General features: G+C 38.4%; 1 protein-coding gene across 2 annotated transcripts in view; it reads right to left on the reverse strand.

The window, feature by feature from the left end:
- DISC1 (DISC1 scaffold protein) overlaps positions 1-19343 on the reverse strand; it is a 193955-nt gene that overhangs the window by 9855 nt on the left and 164757 nt on the right. Inside the window, exons 11-14 of one of the 2 annotated variants that reach the window (XR_007202537.1) lie at positions 16872-17115; positions 12180-12255; positions 10500-10544; positions 924-966 (exon numbers count right to left, since the gene is read on the reverse strand). Coding sequence is in view for 1 of the 2 variants with exons in the window: in XM_048298528.1 (XP_048154485.1) it covers positions 849-966; positions 10500-10544; positions 16872-17115 (407 nt within the window). In the remaining variant the exon portion in view is untranslated. Of the gene's footprint in view, positions 1-848; positions 967-10499; positions 10545-12179; positions 12256-16871; positions 17116-19343 lie in introns of those variants that run through there. The other variant, XM_048298528.1, reaches the window with a different exon arrangement.

Below are 19343 nucleotides of genomic sequence, written 5' to 3' on the forward strand. Positions count from 1 at the left end.
TCCTCTGCTGATCTCTGTCCCTTGAACATATTTGTCTTTCTTCATGATCCTCTCAACTGCCACCTCTTCTCTACTAAAACCTAAGCAGCTCAGTACTCTCATCTTCATCAGCTTCACTGGTTCTTACTGTCTTTACCCTTTCTTACAAGAACAAAATGTATTTTATGAAAAGTTCTTCCTATGAAAGTTACAAATGAAACAAAACTTTGGGCTCTTAAATTTTGAAAAATGGCCAAGGAATGCCTCATAAAGGTTAAGCAATCTTCAGAAAAACTGACAGATTAAGAACAGAAAGAGATAAGGGTGCATAAGACAGTATCTTGTCTGGTTACTTGCATTGGAGTGTTAGAGGCAGATTAAAATGTGTAGGATGCCACATGATGCATCTGTTGCCCATTTTCTTTAAAAAGAAAAGACCCCAAACTACAGGTGACAATATGCACAGTCTGAGTCAATAATGTAGCACTTAATTCAGCCAAATCATGTTGGGAAATGCAGGTGCATGGACACTTGTATCCATGCAGCTGTTGGTGTGCTACGTATTTAATTATATGAGCATTACAAACAAAAGGATTTTAACAGTAAAAGCTTTTCAGTGCCCAGTCTTAATTTACAAAGAACTAACTCTGTTTAAAGCAACTAAAGGTGGATCAGACCACAGTGAAAATGCACTATAGGAAAACTTACTACACAAAAATGCCCATTTCAGCAAGACAATCAATACTCCCATTCTTAATGTATCTAATCTACACTAAGAACTAGCATTCCATGTGAATCTGAAAGGCAAGTATTTCATGTGCATACTTACACAGATTGATATGTATCTATAGTTATAGCGAAAAGGATATGAATAACTCCTTCATCAACTCTGCAGGCGGAACTTTGCAATTGATCTTCCAGATGCACCAATTTCTCACTTATTGCTTCACATTTTTCTCCCAACTCTGCAGAAAATATGAAGAACTCCTACAGAAAGTTGAAAAAGAAAAGAAAGCACGTTTGCTGCTGACTGCACTTTTCTACATCAAATTTGCATCAAATTAAAGGGAAAATAAAATATTAGTAAGGGGATATGATACTTTGCAGTGCAAAGACATTACCTAAAAGCAAATTCCCATTAGAGAGACAAAAAGCTGTTTCTGTATAATAAATTGGTGATTAATATGAAATGGAATGAGTTTGTGGTCTCAGTCTTCTTCCCAGCAGAAAAAAGTCATGATCTCACTTTCAGCAGATGATTAAAGGGGTATGAAGACTGAACTGCTCTCCTTCTTCTCTGTTGTCTCACCACAGCAGGGGAGGGAAATCTCCTGCTAACCACCCCATTAAGGTACCCAAATTTCAAGTTGGTCATATAAATATGATTTACACTTTTAGGTCATGTAAATATTTCAAGCAGCATCATTTTGGTAACTCTTACACACATAAAATATATTTTTATTTTTGAAGAAAAATCTGTCTAGAGTACTTGGGGACTTTGCTCAAGCAATCAAAGAAAATGCATCAAAGTCTTTGACATTACAAGATGAAATTATGCTTTTTTTACTCAGTTATCATTAAGCAAGATTAAATTTTCAAAAATAATGCTTCTCTATTTAGAATTTACACAGGCAAATACTTTTTCTATTTTAAACTGAGTATTTTAAACCAGTTTCAAAGTCCTTCTCATAAGTTTTTTCAGCTACACTCCACAAGGGTAATTGCTATATTATATATTTTGCATTGAGTAGTACTTTGAGAATTGACCCAAATAAGCAGCAAATATGAGAAGAGGAGAAGAAAAAAATCAATTTGTGCAGCTCTGGGACAAGCCTTTCCTCTCGCTCCCACAGCACCATACGTCTACAGTAATGACAGGGGTTATTTGTAAGAAAAGATTATGGTGCCAAGATGAACTTCTGCTGGAACCATGTTAAAAAAAAAAATTAGTAATTCATCAGCTGGAATCCAGAAAACTGGATCATCTCTAGACCTAGTCTGTGCACTCATCAATAAAGCTAGCTTCTAATGTGGCCATATATTATGTGCAGAAAGTTTTTCTCCTCAAAGGAGAAAAATACTTGGGGGTGTTTGCACTTATCTGTTGCTGTAAGACCAGACATCAGTGGTTGTTCAAGAGAAATCAAACCTTCAATCAAAGGCCTTTCAGAGAAATCATGCTAACACTTTTTGGAATGCTGCCCATTGTGAAACAATCTGAGTTTTGGTGAACACATTTACCAGATCTGCATTGTGTGCTATCCTTTCACTTTGCATCACACAGTGCATACATGGAGTTGAATGCCAGAAGAGCTCTGTGTGCTGGCACATCCTCTGTTATGGCACAGAGCTTTACCTTTCTGCTTTCCTTGGGCCCTTCCCAGACATGGCTATCCATCAGATCCCACTAGGACCAGCTGCAGCTCAGCCCCTGGATGGGTGGATTGGTTAAGAGGTTATGTTGCAAACCCCTGCAGCTTAGACACAGAGGAGCACAATGTCCAAGTCCCTGGCTCTGCACACAGAACCAGAGCTGCCACTTCCAGGCATTACCAAACCTGAGAATCGACAGCAGCACTCCACAGAATGTATGGCTGTGAAAAAGACCCACTGTTTTTAAAGCGAGAATATGGCAGGAGAAAGCAAACATTCTCCTTGCAGAAACTAGGAATGTCTTTTTCTCAAGATCAGGGACAGAAGATGAGGAAAAGTCTTCCATCCAGCTACTAAATTATCATTCAGCATACCAGCAGGACTCCATATGCTGTTATGGGTGGGATAACCCAGGCCATTTGTATCAATAGAAAGCTCTTAGGGAATCATTCTGTGACACGCATGCAATAACAGACGACAGTCATCCAAAAGAACTTGGGTCTTAGGCTAAACAAGTCAGTAAACTGAAAAAAAACCCCAAGTACTCTGAAAGCACATCTAAAATTATGACCATGTAGAGAAAGCTCCACCTTTGAACACTGATTTTTCTCTAACAGTTAATTACACATAAGAAAATCAGTCTTCCCATAGCCCTCATTTCAAACAGAAGAACAACAAGCAAAGAACGCTCAGTGCTGCACAATCAGTGGACAGTTAATTTAGGAAGAACAGCTTTTAATTCCTGCACAAACTCTTAAGTAGCACTCTGACAAACAAAAGCTGCAAGTGAAGTATTCAAACCAGATGCTTTCTACAGACTGTGTACTTCAACAAAATGAATTAGTCCTGTACAGATCTTACAGACACATAAAAAGCACATTCTTGCTCTTATAACATCAAGATATTGAATACTTTAGTCTGATCCAGGTACTGCCTTTATCAAAAATTATTACTTCATGAGATTTTGGATCATATTCATGCTTGCCAAGCAGGATGACACTTCTTACCCTGATTTGAAATCACCAGTTACTACAGACAGACAAATTTTTAGAAGTACATGTTACAGTACACTCCTGAATACCTGTGCCATTAAGTATATTTAAATATAAACAAATGTCCAAAGGTATGCATTACAGTAAGGTACCCCTTTCTCTTTTATGGTACCATTATGGCAGGAACATTTATGCAGGTAATTGGTCACACAATTAGCTCTATCATTAGTTGCTGTATGAGAAGATCCATTTTCTCCACTTTAAAACTGCCCCCACATTTCCTACCTCATACATGCAAATACAATTAATTCACTGAGCAGCTATAAAAAGTACACTGGCTGGATTTGCCTAGCTCTGCTGTGAAAATCCACAGTGGAAGACTTTTCCCTATTCACAGTGTCAGTGAATGTACAGGACAAAATGGGCCTTTTAGACTTAACCCCTCACTGAACTTCAGGTGAGTCAAAAGATGCTGGAGGCAGCATTTAGATACCTGGGTGATAAAACAAGCTCCGTGTTGCGAGCATGGCCTCACTCTAATGTGCACAGATCCTTAAAACCCAGAATAAAATTTCACTACAGCCTGAAAGCCATAGTGAATGAAGCTGGATGATTACACTTACTGGTGCACTGCTACATAATCTGATGTCACGTTTGACATTTTATTTTCCCTTTTAAAATAAAACTTTACAGCCAAGTAAAGAAAGGTTCCAGGAAGGACAAAAGGAAGGAACCCAGCAAACAAGCCCCCAAGACTGTAGGGTTTCAGGTGAATGCTTGTTCTGCAGCAAAGGCATCTCACTGTGGGAGTACAGTGCTTTGCATCAGTACTAATCTGTATTTTGAGTACTAAGCCTTGGGGAGTAGCTTCCACCCCACTGCAGTTCCAGTAAAGGCCTTTATTGATGCATTGGTCTTGCACTAAATATGCTCAGAAATAAGAGACTAAAATTTTTAACCCACTGGCTTTAATTCCCTTGTCAACTGTATACTTAGATTCTCAGTTAAAGTAATATGTCCGTTCTACTGCATATGAAAAAGTGCAGAGTATTCTTCCTGAATGAAGTACATAATGGTACATAATGAATCGTCCAAAAATGTAACAAAAATCCTGTTTACTTTGGAAATTAAGACAAAGGAACAATAAATACTACAAAAATGTAACCAGTTGTAACAACAACATAGGAAGACAGGGAAATCTAAAAGAGTAAAAGTCAGATCAAACTTGTTTAGGTATTGAAACCAATTTAATCATAACTAAATGGCTACAGTTGCACTGCAGAGTAACGAAAATAACTCTGTAAGATCAGGTTATATTTACTTAGTCTTTAACTCCTAGTAATGCAGCTTAATTTCTCTTTATTGCAGCCATAATAGTGTATGGATAAACTATATTTCTGCACCTACATAACCCAGCTGCCTTTGTAGCTGAAATGAGAAGCTCCTCCAATACCTTAGACAAGCATCAACTCTCAGGAACTTACTTGCAGGTGTCACGTGAAAAACGCAGGAGAACCATCATATAAATTATGATTATCCAGAACTTATATGATTAAATAAATAAATATGAAAATGGAAATGGAAATGGAAGAAACATACAGTGCTCTCAAAAATACATAAGAATAATTCCAAATATTCAATTAATTCCACAGCTTCTGCCTCCAGACTCTTGTTTAAAAAATGTTTGATAGCCCAGAGAAGTAGATAGAAAAGATTTCTATTAGGGCCTTTCATGCCTGGTAACATCACTGGTAGCATTTTTATTTCACATTTGTCTATGTAGGCAGGAAAACCCCTGTCAGTGATACACAAACTATTCAGAACAGCTCCTGGTTGGAAACTGGCATTTTACACTGATCAACAATATCTCTGAGAGGAAAATGGACTCTGCCTCAAGCTCAACTTATTAATAAAATACAACTCATCCAAGCTTGTAGGTTATGTCAATGCTACAAGATGCTGTAGGTCTTAAGACTTTGGTTATTTTTGCTCTAATGGCATTTTTAGGAAGCAGCTGGGAGAGATTGCAGGAGTCAGGAGAGAGCTGAAATGCAATATTGCTTTATGGATTTTTCTGTGAACAAGGAATGTAGCTGGCTGGTATTTTTTTTACCTCTAAACCCTTAAGGAGGTGAAAACAGCACAAATATGGGTATGATTTACTTTTTAAGGTGCAATTCTTCTGCCTTCTCAGAAAAAGTAGAAATTCTCACTCTCTCCCAAAGATGTGAAATTCCAATGCAAGAAATAATAAGAACAGACAAGGTTCCAGCTGATCCACTGCTGTAGCATCAGCATATTGCATCAAGAGCAGAGGTAATGGTTTTCACTTTAGTCTTATGCATTTTGTTTTACCTTTTTACCAGTAACTATAGTCACTTATGAGCAACAGCTCCTCGACAGCATTACTTGAGGAAAATGTTTGATCAGCTTTGCCAGTGCAAACACCTTCTGTGCTCTTCAATCTAGTTCAACAATTTTATACAGAAGAACCGGTATTGTAGTAGCTAGATTATTTTAATTCTATTAGGGATTAGAGTCTTTGGTGGTTGTGCTGAGAAGGAGGATTCCCAGATATATCCTTAAAATTCATTCTTCCTACAGAGGAACTTTTGTAAAAGGGCATTGCCTTACTTCCAAGCAGCAATATCATAATCCCAATAAAATAGAAGCTTTAGGAGACCTTCTGCAGAGTCAAAGCCAGATTTCTTTCACTGCACTAAACATTCTCTCCCCCATAATAGTTAAAATAACTTAAAATAACATAAATAACAACTACAAAAAGTTGCCCTTACAGGCAGATACTTCATATTATGGTACAAGCTTTAGAACAGTGATCTACAGTTGGCAGAAGTGCTGCATGTTTACCCTCGATCTTTGCAGAAGTTAATGGCAATTGTCAGCACTAGAAACTCCAGAATGTTAGGCCAAGGCATATCTTAAATAATTACTAGAAACAAAATGCAACCATCCGTGTTTGTCCTGCTCGAGCAGATGCTTCAGTCACACGCAGGCTAAGCACACATGCCCTCAGATAAATGAGCTGCATGGCCATGAGGTGCCCAAGGTGCAGGGGAGGAACAAACAACAATTTGTGTCTGCTCTGCATCCCAGATTTCCTGCCCCATGTGCATTGTCCCAGGCAGCTGTTGTAGATGAGGAAGGCCACTGAGAACAATGCATGTTACTCAGCACCATTATGGCAAGGCTGCCCAGGAAGCAGCCAGGGACCACCAGAGCCTGCTCTGTCACTTGCAGTGTGACCAAGCCTGCTGTGACTGTCCTCAGCTGGTGTCTGCACACATGGCTCCTTGCAGCTGACATGAGATCTGGTGGTTCTGGTTGCAGGGTACAGGCTGCTCCAGGGCTAAACCACCCTTGCACTGAGCAGGTTTTCCTCCTGCTCCAAATCAAGATGGTTGTATTTCATTTTACCCTTACATAGCACACAACAATAACTAACAGTCCTCCTATTTATTTATGCTCCTTCAACTACATGTTTTATGTGGTTGAAGACTTTGCTTTTCAACCAGACTAGGATTTCTAAACATTTTATTTCTATTCCTTTCCTTCTTTTCCTCACTGTGTTCCTGTCTTCTACAGAGGGAGGTGTCCAGACCAGAGCCATAGTCCTCTGGAGGCTCTGGCATTCTCAGCTAAGCACAGTAATTATTTCTGTCTTACAACTGACATTCCCAGTAATGAGCTGCAAATGGCATTTGCCCTTTCTTCCAACACAATGAAGGTAATGAATCCCACTATATTTGTAGTCCACTATAAACCTAGATTCTTCTTCTGCAGTATTGTCAACTTAGCTGCTATTTACCATCTGTATACATAAATCCGACTCTTTTTCTGCCTCAAATGTAATTTGCACCTGTCTTTCAACATATCCCTTCTTATTGATTTCAGACTATTCTTTCAATCTATCAAGACCACTTGGAACTCTAATCCTAATTGAAATTATGTTGACTGGCACATAAACTCCTGGCCTACCTCCTTTTTAAAGGCAAACACAAAATCTGCCTTTTACTGATCCCTTGGGACTTCCAGCTCCCTCTAGGAGTTTTCAAAGGAGCTTGTTAATGGTTTGGAGATTGTTTTTCTTGGCTCTTATGCGCTCAGAAGAAATTTCATCAGTCTAGCCTGACTTGAGTACATCTCATTTGCCTTTGGATCTTTTACTGCATTTGTCTCTTGCTAGCTTGTAGTGAATACTAGGAGCATTACATAACTGGACATAGCTTATAATCTTTAGAAAGACCAAAAGCACAGAGAGTAAGGAGGAAAAAAATTCTGATCCCATTTATTTTCTCATTCACCTTCGCTATTAGAAAACACACATGGTTTCTTTCACCTTTCCCTTACATCCATCTTATCCCTGAACTCCCTTGCCATTTCACATGTCTTTTGTTTAATGCAGCTTAGTGTGCTCGGGGGTCTTGCTGCTTCACACTTATGCTGTGCAGTACCATTTTAAGCTCATTCTTAGAAACACTTTTGTCCTGTCCTTTTCAAAACTTCTGAGCCACTGAAAAACTGCTGACATAGGTATGTAGTCTGTGACTGTGTTTGCACTTCTCTGCACCAAAAGAAGATGGTGCTGTACTATAAACCTGATGTCATCTGGATAGTACCAAAGAACATCTGCTCATTCCTTCTCCTAGAGAGTTTGTCCCACAGAAACCCCCCTATTGTCTCCCTGGTTTTGTTTAGATGAGCTTTTCTTTTGTGGAGGTAGCTGTCTAACTTTCATCAGAAGAGGGATCAAGGTTGTTTCCCAATTACTTTTGCTCTTATCACCTTCCACTTACAGACTGCTTGCTTGTTCCATCAGCGTGGTTATATATATTTAGGAAACTTAAACACTACAACACACTCCCCCACTTTCTCATATGCAACAATTTAGGCATAAAGCCTTCCAGCCAGCTGTGACCTACCTCTTTCCCACCATCACAGCTTTTCCCACACTCCCTTTGCTAGTACTGATCCCCTTCCCTTCTCCACATGAGAGTGTTAAATGACTCATCAGAATTACAGTCCAGTGTTGGCAATTCTTCCCTTCATGTATCTTCCATTACAGCTACAGAGGAGTGTCCCTGGAAAAGCATCTATGCAGGAATAGAGCTTTTCACTGCCTTCCAGCACCCTGCTGTGGCCTGACAGCAGTCTTCCTATTCTCATCCATAGTAGATTGAAGACCTTCCCTAATTGCAGACTTCCTAAAATGAGAGCACACTACTGCACTGGCTCATTTAATTACACTGGGACAATTCCAGCTCCTGCTGTGGGAGGATGAGGCTATTTACTAACTTACCAATAAAAATGCACAGTGGGTCAGGACTTGGAAAAAGAAACCGAAGTACCAAACTGTTTTCCCGTGTCCACACCCTGCTGTGCAAGGAGTCAGCATAGCTGGGTTGCATTTATAGGTGGTTCCTAGCATTGTTCATTCCCATCTCTGCTCCCAAGTCACTAAGATGTAACAATCTGGAATGACTAACTGGGTGCTCTCCTGCAGGCAGCAGGGAGACTGACCAGTGTGAATTTAGGGGACCAGAGCATCAAAGGTACATTTAGGCAAAACCTGACATTGTACAGGCTGCTGACACTTTCACGTCACTTCAAGGAGAGCTCTCTACAAGTCACCATCAATCCAGCCGTGGCAGTGTGGTAGAGCCTGGTTTCTCACGTATTTCCATTTCTTTTATTTCTATCGTTGCTTTATATTCTCTTTATGCACTTTTGTCCCCCGCCCCCCCTTAAAAATTCAAAAGTCTCTCTGCTTCTGAGGACTGTAAGATATTAAGCTTTTGGTGCACACTTCTATAGTGGCAGCCCTGTATAGTGTGAACTCTGGTGCCCTCAGTATTTTGCCCTGATGGCAGTAGGGCTTTTTGCTGCCCTTTATCCCATGGGATTACCTGCTCCTATTTCATGTCATCTACGGACACAAGCAGCTGCACAGTTTAACTATAATTCACAGCAAAGTTCACTGATCAGAAAGGCCATTTGCATTTCCTGCAAAGTTCACCTTCATTCTCAAGGCTTCCTGTTTTTATTTATGCTGAACTCACACAAAGCCAAGCAGTCTATCCTAGGTGTGACCTCATTTCACAGTCTCCTTGAGCACAATCTGAGCTTGGTGTTGCAGCTAGATTATCTTTCCTGGAGCATTCCAGCTGCTCCACAGTCTTTGGATTCACTGGTGGGAATCTAAAGAAATGCCTCATCTGAATAGTTATCCTAAACCTTAATATTTATTTATTTAATAGTTGTTTGGCTCGGAACACTTATCACTTGTACTTGACAGGAGGCATGGATGCTGTTAGGGAAGGTGAACTGGGGGTTACTTGTCCATGTAATTTATTTGCTGGCTGGACACAATGCTTGGATACTAAATTTCCTTAATATGTAAGTTGCAACCCAAGGCATACCGATATAAAAATGGACCAGACTGAACCAGTACTCTTAGAACCAGGGTAACTCTCCTTACACATGTATTACCTTAACTCTTAGTGTATAGGTAGACAGAGTTTTGTATTTTTTTGTGAGTGGATTTTTCTCACAGGCCACGCATCTCATGTTACTCAATTATCCTAGCTTTCTTAAATGCATGAACTAGGTTCTGGCACATTTTTATTTATGAAAATGGTGTAAAATTACAAACATCCAGTATTTTCATTCAGACGAAATTCCTGTTACTGGGTATTCTGCTGCAGTATGTTGTCTGCTTTTATACTTCAAAAATAAATTCAAAGGTATTTTTAGTGGCACACAAGAAAACAACCTAAGCATAAAGATTTTGTTCCACTCTTAAGCATCATGACAGTGCTACTGTGGGCCTGGCTAAATATTACTCCTTCACCCCAGTGTGTTCATCCTGTAGTTGGTATGTGTTAAAAAAATTAGCACAGGATTTAACTATAAACTCCCTGAAATACTCAGCAATTATGCCATTATTTTCAATGGGAAAAAAAGGAAAAAAGGAATGAGCCCACTCTAGTTGTAATTGTGCTGCTTTCCCAAGTGCTCACACATTCTAGCAATTTTTAAGCAAAGGTAACACTATAAAAACAAGAGTCATTTGTTCTAATTGAGACAAAGAATAGTCTGTACAATATCACCACTTTATACTGCCTAGGAAACACTCACCTCAGATAAATGACCCTCTGCTCCAAATGAAATGTCTTCCATAACCTGTTAGAGATAAATTATTAAGTATATAGTAGATACATGCTATATAAACAGTACGATTTTAATGGAACTTATAAAAACCATATAGCACAATAAAAAGTTATGTAAGCTGAACAATTGCATCAATTTTCTTCACATGCATGAAAGATTTAAATTGCATCTGTAATGGAGCAGTGGCAGCCACCCAATATTTAAAACTATATTTGAATACATTTTATTAAAGCCTGCTTTGGCTTCCCACTTAAAACCCACAAGGAATACTGCCTCTAAAACTGAAGGACTAACTATAGATTGAAACAAACTTTTCTATCAAGCTCTTGCAGATCTGTACACCATTCAAGAGTCTACAGACTTTTTTTTTTGGTACGAACCCTGTAAATTGTTTTGGGCAGGAGAAATGAGAGACCCCATCAATGTTTCCTATTGGTAACAAATACTAACTATAGTCAGTTCCTCCTTCAAAACTTCCTTCATTTGTGAAGTCTATAAGAAATTAGCCAATGTTTCATTGACTGGCTGAGGAGCAAAGAAATTTGATGTTCCCGATGTTTGATGTCATTGGGAAATCATTAATACTTATCACACGTAAGAGTGTTATTGACAATAAACTGAGATAGGGATATTGCTTTGGTATGCACACACACACACACACAATAAAAGTCCAAAATCATTAATTTGCCATAAAATCACAATTGTTATTGGATACTATTTTCAGCAATCAATCTGAAAAGAGGTTTAAATTTGTCTTGCCTGTAATATTAATTTTCTGATGGTATTTTTACTGCTAAATTACATGTAAGCATTAAGCTTACTGAGATGCAACCCCTACCTAAAGAGCTGGCATTTTTACCAGCGGACACTCCACCCCAGTCTCAGATGCAGCAGAGGGGCACCGTGCTGCAGAGCTCCACATGTGGCTGTCCAGTGAGGATCTGACCATTGTGTACAAGCCAGCTGCCTCTTGCCATTGCCATCCTTTCCAGCTTGGATCAATGCAAGAAACGCGCAAACGCTGACTTTCACTAATGCTTAATGCTGACATTTAAAACTAAGATTAAATTTTAAATTTCCAAATTATTTTCTAAGCTCCACAAATACACCATTTAATTAAAGCTCAGATGAATGCACAGTTTATTTAGCTTTCAAAAGGCTTTGTCCTTTACACATTACACGTTTGCCTCCTGGACCACAGGCCATCCCAATGCACAGTAATGAGTTACAGTCTGCTCACAAAGGTTTTCTTGATGCTTGCCACCACTGAATTCTGAAAAATGTTGTATCATGTTCTGTGATAACTTCTTTTTAATGGCAGACTCCACATTAAATATTTTTTCATGATGGTCCATTTGGTATTACTTAGACCTTGGTACCTTTTTAAAACTTAAACACATGAAGGCTTACAATTACAGAACGTTTTTCCAACACCAGAGTGATCTTCAGCTGACCCCAAAACATCATCCCAGATGGCCAGACTGAAGTATGTAGAGGAGAGGAAAAGACAGCAGGCCTTACTCTCATCCCTGTTCTCTATCTCTTTCATGATGAAAAAGTGAAAAATTATCTACAAACAATTCTGATGGAACAACTACCAAAAATGCTAACTTACAGAAGGCAAAACTACTGAATTTTGGATTTTACCTTGTAACTTTAATCACCTCAATTTTCTTGAAATCTAGTAGGTGTTTCTTTCCTTCATAGTGATTAAGAGGAAGCACTGCACAGCATGCCAGAGAGCAGAAGAAGAAAAAAGGACAGGTCAGGAACTCAAGCCTGCAGGTGCACGCACACCCATGTTCATGAGGTTACTTGCTGTTAGGGAGGTCCCAGCACACACAAATCTCTCCGTTTATTAGTTATCACTGGTGGTTTTGCTGTTTTTAAAAGCTTTTTATAAATGCTTTTGCTTACACATACATTATCAAGAAGGAAAAAAATAAAGCAAGATATTATAAGGAGTGGAACAAGCAGGCATTAATGTCTGAAGAGAAATGAAATAGTACTGCATATTTTAGAAATCACCCAGATATGCATCTAGCCATGTAGTAATTATCATTGCAATTTCCACCTCACTCAGTTTAAAAGCGTGGCACATTTGTGGGATGAAAACTGAAACTCCCCTTTAATTCTTCAGAGACTTAGAAGAAAATCAAGCCCAAATAAGCATAAAAAGTCTGAAATGATGGGACACCCTAATTTCATCAACACAGCTACAAGCTGGAACGTACACACTTATGTGAGAATTCAAGAATCTGTATCAAATACATTAGACAAGCTGACTGTCACATGACTGAGGGTAGCAATATTGTCTGCAACTTTGCTCCAGTGTTTAAAAAAAAAAAACAACATTGATAGTCTAATGAATTATCTGCCACTGAGAGAAGCACATCTAATTTAAGCAACTCAGAGTGGTTCACAGGTTGATTTTTGCTGGGCCCACTTTATTTAGTTTTCACCAAAACATCATTAATGATGTTTCAACAAGCTGAGCTGCCAATGCATCTGATTTTCATCCCTAGTTAACAGTCAGTGTTATAAAGGAAGCTTGATTTACTGAATTATTTTGGGATGCCAGTCTACCACATAAAAACTGAGGGGAAAAAAACAATCAGCAGTCTCTTAGAAAGCACAGTTATGAAAACTATAAAATAACTGTTGACAGTTAATAAACCTGTGCTCACATGATAGTAAAAGAACAAACTTTCAAAGAATTTATACCTTACACATTCTTATACCAGAATATGTCATATTTTATGATTTAGTGAGGATATTTAATTAAAAATGATAAATGGCCCCTCTGCAAAGCAGTATCTGAGGATCTAAGAGAATGGCTCTTTCATCTATTTTGCTTTTCTTATTATTGCTATGTTTCTTGTTGCTTGTTTTTTTTTGCTTTCTAAGGAAACCTATAGAGTAAGATACAGTTACATGCAAGAAAACTATAGCATACATCAACAAAACCAATATTCACCTGGCACTAGTCTTAGCTCTACATGACACAATAAATAACTGGAGAGCTTCATTTATAGAATTCCACTGTAAAGTAAATCAATCACCTGGGGATGAAATGTACTTTTCACGGCATATATGCACATATGCTATTATCAGCCTTTTGTATATTGTCTTGAAGTAATTAATTCAATAATCTCGAAGTACAAAGAACATGAGTCTTTCCTTCTGCTTCAGTGGCCAGTGGTGCTCTCTAGAAATTCCCTAATGGGGAACAGAGGTTGTAACACAGTTGAAGAGGATAGTCATCCCAGAAACATGGCAACCACAGCAAGCTACTCCTCTCACAGGGGCACCACAGCCTTGTTAAATAATATGAAACCATGTATTTTGACAAATACATGCTTTTCTATTAGGTATCCTCACTTGCTGACAAATGGCTATGAAAAGTTCCCTGCTAATGTACAAGAATAAGTTCTTCTATGGCAGTCATATAAACGGCTAAATTGAGAGAGTAAGCACAACACCACTTTTTTTTTTTTTTTTGGCCACAAATATTGAATTATTTTTAAATAAAAAATACACTACCATATAACAGAGCACTTAAATGGCTTCAGAAGTGGTTTGTTTTTCAAGTCCATTTACAAATCAAGATGGATTTTTTCTTGCACTTCGGCACGTTCAAAACCAAAAGTTAGCATGATTTGTGTCAGGTTTTTTTGCTTGTTTTTATATTCTCCCTTGTGATGAACTACTAAGAGATGTTAGGGAATAATCTGTTATGGCTCTTCTCTAGAAGTTTAGATACTGTCTGTCACTTCTAATGAGATCCTATCAGTTTTACAACCTAAGCCATTTTTTGGGGGGCAAAACTTCCATGCTCCACAATAAAGAAAAAAATCTCATCTCCTGAAAGTATAAAAGCAGGCAGACCAACCCTAACTCCAGAGCCAGAATACAGTCGATATGCCAGGGCAGTTTCACTGTTGCAATGGGTTTCACTCATCAGTGGCACATAACTTTGCCTCAATGGTGAAGGCTGCAGGCAGCACTGAAGCAGAGGAAAGCTGTTTGAGTAAGCCATGATGAAACACAGCTGTGTTGCTCAACTCCCTCAAAAAACTGGACAATACATGAACAGTCTCATACTGGCAAAACTGCTTCCTTTTTTTCTTTCAAGTGTATCAGTCCTAGGAGTGCTTTAGGAACAGATGGAGGAGTACTGTTGGAACCTTGGGTTCAGAGAATTTCAGTCTTTCAGTGCTGACAGGCAGTGATCCTCAAAACCACACTGCATTTGACCTGAGGCCTTGGGAAAGGCTTCCCTTTTTATGTGATAGCACTGAGATTGTTGCTGTGTAATTAAAAAAGAAGTTTGTTATAACACTGGGTGGAATATGTAGAGATGTAGAAAATTTAGGTTTCTGGGATATAGTAATATACATGTAACAAGATGGAGGATTTTGGGTGTAGGTTAGCTCTTCTTTCTTCACAAGCCTGGGTGATCTGGTATTGGTTCAAAAAACCCACAGTGCAGAACATGAATGGTTAGTTATTGGATTATAAGTAAAAAGAAATTAGTTGGCATTCCATAATTGGGTAGTTTGGGCTTTAAAAGACCTTGGAAGGTAGAACTCAGGGGCCATTTCCACCTTGTTAATTTAGAGGCACATTCTGTGCAGCTGTACCATAAATAAGAAATAATAAACACCTGAGTCCAAAGAACAACTCTGCATCTCCTGTGTTTCAATCCAAACTCTGAGTAAAAGAACCAAAAGACAGAGGCAGAGAAAGAAAACAACAACAGAAAATTTAATAGAGTACCTCCACAGGTCCTTCCCTGATGGACATTTTCATGTTTATACATCAGCTTCTGAATGGATTTTAGTGCATTCTCAAAATGGAGTTTATTCAGGATACCAGGATTAGTCAGATCCCAGGCAAAGGCATTTACACCACAAAGTTAAAGCACCTAGGTGAAGTGAGCAGTGGGTGAAGTGCATAGTCTTAAGTTCCCTCTATGGCTGATAGAGACAGAGAGGAGATTATCAAAAAGCAAGCTCAAAGGAGGAGCTGAATTGGAAGCACTGCAAATACACTTTCCTGTTCCATTTGAGATATGGGGAACCGTCCCTCAAGTCCTGCATATCTCTCCAGAACCAGAAGTCACCTCACTTTAGCTGCCCAGTTGTCATTCTTGGATAGCAAGGTTGATTTCAGGGAAACAATCTGGACTTGCAGGGGTGAAAGAGGTGATAATTACAGCACAAATATCAGGAGTGCTACAGAAACAGTCACAAAATCACAAACACTCCAGAGCCTCTAAGCACTTTTGAAAGAGGAGCACAGATTTCCATAACCAACAGAACTCCTCATATTAGTTCAGCAGACTCATAAAACATACGAAAAGGGAGTGACGGGGGTGGAATCAAAGCCAAGCTGACCATTTTTAATAAAAATGTTCTCTATGTGAAGTCAGTCTGTAAAGCATTTGCCCTGGGAAAAAACTGCAAGAACTACTGAAGCCCAATATAAAACCGGAATTTTACTAACAAGAGGAGATTGTACAGTAAGATAAGGGTCTGCTTTCCACTAAGTCTCAGCCAGTGCAAATGCAAAATTACGCATCAGATTTCAGAGCAATCCACAGTTCAGTGGCTCTTAACATCAGATGCAATTAAGCATAATTTAAATTTTTTTTCAAATTAATTCCATAGTAATAAAACCAACAACTGCTGTTGGAGGGTCTTTTTGTCACAGTGGTGCTGTTGGGTGATGAAGCTTTTTTAACAGCTTGTTTACCTAGGCAGTACAGTTAAAAGACTATTAGATAGATAGTGGTTGATTTTTCAAGCATTCCAGATCAGAACGTGAAAACTTAAAAAGAAATTTGTCAAACCTTCTAAGCTTCATGATTTTTTCCTCCTTTTAATATCTATTGGATGCTGCAAGCCTATTAGCATCTATTAGCTCAGAAGTCTTTGACGATTTCACTAAGGGAGGAAACCTAACTCTCTCCTCATGTCAGCTAACAATGATCCAGGCTAACAAGTCAGCAGAACCAACTCAGAATGAAACTTGTCAGTGAGATGAGGAACAACTGATAATTTTGGTTAAATACTTAGTAATTTTTCCTTTAAATCCTGATGTACATTCTGTATGTATTGCCTGCATAATTTCTGCATTTTAAGAAGACTGATGGTAAAAGGAAAAAGGTTGAAGGGCTTCTGAGAAGCTAATAAGCTATTTTATTCCAGATTGGAAGCCAGATGTTAAGTTCATATTTAACCTGCCCTGCTGACTCGTCACCAAGATTCAACTCCTCCTCTCAAAAGGAAAACCAGCAGTATCCCTTGAAATGCAGCTGCAGACTACTTCAGATACCTCTTTCAGCTCCCTGTGTTTGCAGCAGGAAACAGCACCACGCTCTGTGCCCTTTCGTAAGTGACCTTCTTTTCTTTTTTCAGAATCAGGTGGGGCATCAGCAGTCATCTCCATCTCATCCATTTGGTTCTCTTCTTTCTCAAAAACACAGCAACTGGTTTCTTTCAGCTGAAACCCTTGGATCAACAGCTGACAGGCCTCCAAGTCAGCTTCCCACACTCTTTGGAGCAGCTGGCTCCCGCAGCTGAAATAAAAGCCAAAAGAAAATAAAACTGCAGTTCAGGGAGAATAGTTGCTATTTCAAGTAACAGTTGGGGTAAATGCTTATTATAGACAGAAAAATAAAAACATCCAAAAAACTTAAGTACCTCAAATACTCCCACAGAGATAACATTACTATATCAAACTGAAAAGCAATAAAATCATTGCCCTATTACGAAGTCGATGACAGAAAAACCTCCTTGGGTTAAGATGTTGCTTCCAACTGTACGGCAAACATGACACTTTCTTCTGTTCAGACACAGGTTCAGGGGTCTTGCCATTATAATCAGAGCTTCCTTCACACTGTCAGACACACAGGCCTGTCATCCTGCAGCCACGTGCCTTGGCTGAATTCACTGTAGAAGATTATATGTGAAAAACCACACAATTTACTGTATTACATCAGCTCTAATTTTTGGAGAATAGGTATACTAAATTTCTTATTAGACTAAAATGTGCTTGCTTCAGCACTGATGAATCAGATTAGATTAAACCAAAATAGTCTCCCTTTTCTTCAGTCTTATACTTTTGAGTGTTGTCCTTACCTCTTACTAACATGCTTTGGTTTCCTTCTACTTTGTTATGCCACCAAAACAAAACCAAAAGTGTTAGTAAATTCAAAATACCAAACTTCTATAAACTCTTCATCCATTAATCATCTCTCAAACATGTACATTACAAATAACACTCCTGAGATCCATCCAAGAGTTATTTCCACCTGAAATAAATGGGAATTCTAAGTGTAGATAGCTTTTCGGAACTGAACACTAACATCACACTGTTTGTAAGTGATGTGGTCACATCTCCACTTAAAACATGTTGTCTCTAAGGAACCAAATGAGTAGATTGCCTGCTACAGTATAGCAGAGCCTGGGATGGGACTCAGAAGCAGCTCTTCCCATGGCAATACACACTTCCAGACAGATTTCAATGTTAATAACGGCAATTTTTTTTTCACTGTTCTTTTTCAAATTATATCATTTACTATATAATTGTGAGAAATTATAAGTGACTTAAAAGAAGAAAAATAACCATTTGATTTTAACTTTTCTGACTAAATTAAATACCAGCTTATCTTTTATCCCAGACAAAGGATAAAGGAGCTGCACTTCTCACAATGAGATCATTAATCTAACACAAGTATGTTTTTAACTCCACAAATTCTACAAAATGCCAAGCCGTAAAAATCACTCAGCAATATATTGAGACTGAGAGCAAAATCAGGCTTCAGAAGCTGAGCTATTTGATCTGTGCTTAAGAGTCAGTATATATGTTTATTGAAAGCATAATGCAGCATGGGGTCCACAAATTGGTCTCCCCCAAGGAGTTCAAAGTATCACTAATTAGAAAGGGAAGAATGCTTCACTGGATTACATGTCTGTGTTCCATCCAGGTAGCATTTCACTTACCAAGCCAGAAAAATAAAATAACCCCCACTGTTTCTCTACTTGTCAATCACATTATCATAGTTACACAGTCAAAACATTTTCCTGCAGACATACATAAGCTCATTTACTTGCTTTTTGAAAATGTTTTTTTGCATCTATAGACAGCTTATTATTAAAGGCTAAAAAACACTCGAGAGACCTAAATCAGAATTTGCAATGGATAACTTGTTTTGGCTACGTAATTTAATGAAGAGTTTTATTGACAAAATTAGGGCAGAGAAGGTGATGTATGCAGTATTTCACAGTGGGGAAGATGAACAGCATGTATAATACTACAGCATAATGGTGCCTGGGCAGCTGTTATTTGGCCATGACTCAGCACACTGGTCAATGTGGTTTTGTCTGTGTCTAAGTTTTAAACACATTTTAGTAATCAGCAATTATTGAACCTACTGCTAACAGATGGCTTTTGTTTGAAGGCCATCATGGTCTTATCATGGTATCTTTGTAAAACTGATAAATCTTGAGCTAAGATGCTAAGATGTTATGCTGAACTTTCCAACTAAAACCAGTGAATGCACATACACTTAGATACTCTGAACATATCTAAGCCCAACATAAGAAGGCTCCACCTTTTAGTCTGTATTTTGGAATTCAGTGCCTTGAAGCATTTTTCAAACACACTTTTGGAATGAAAATTACTTTAAAGCTGCAAATAGCTAACACAGAGACATTCCAAACGATTATTAAAAATTATGTTGTCCCCAGCACACAAAAAAACTTTAGCTTTTACATCAGGTGTTAAAATTAAACTCAATTGAAT

This window comes from Corvus hawaiiensis, chromosome 3 (genome assembly GCF_020740725.1).
Source record: "Corvus hawaiiensis isolate bCorHaw1 chromosome 3, bCorHaw1.pri.cur, whole genome shotgun sequence".
In the NCBI taxonomy this organism is placed as follows: domain Eukaryota; kingdom Metazoa; phylum Chordata; class Aves; order Passeriformes; family Corvidae; genus Corvus; species Corvus hawaiiensis.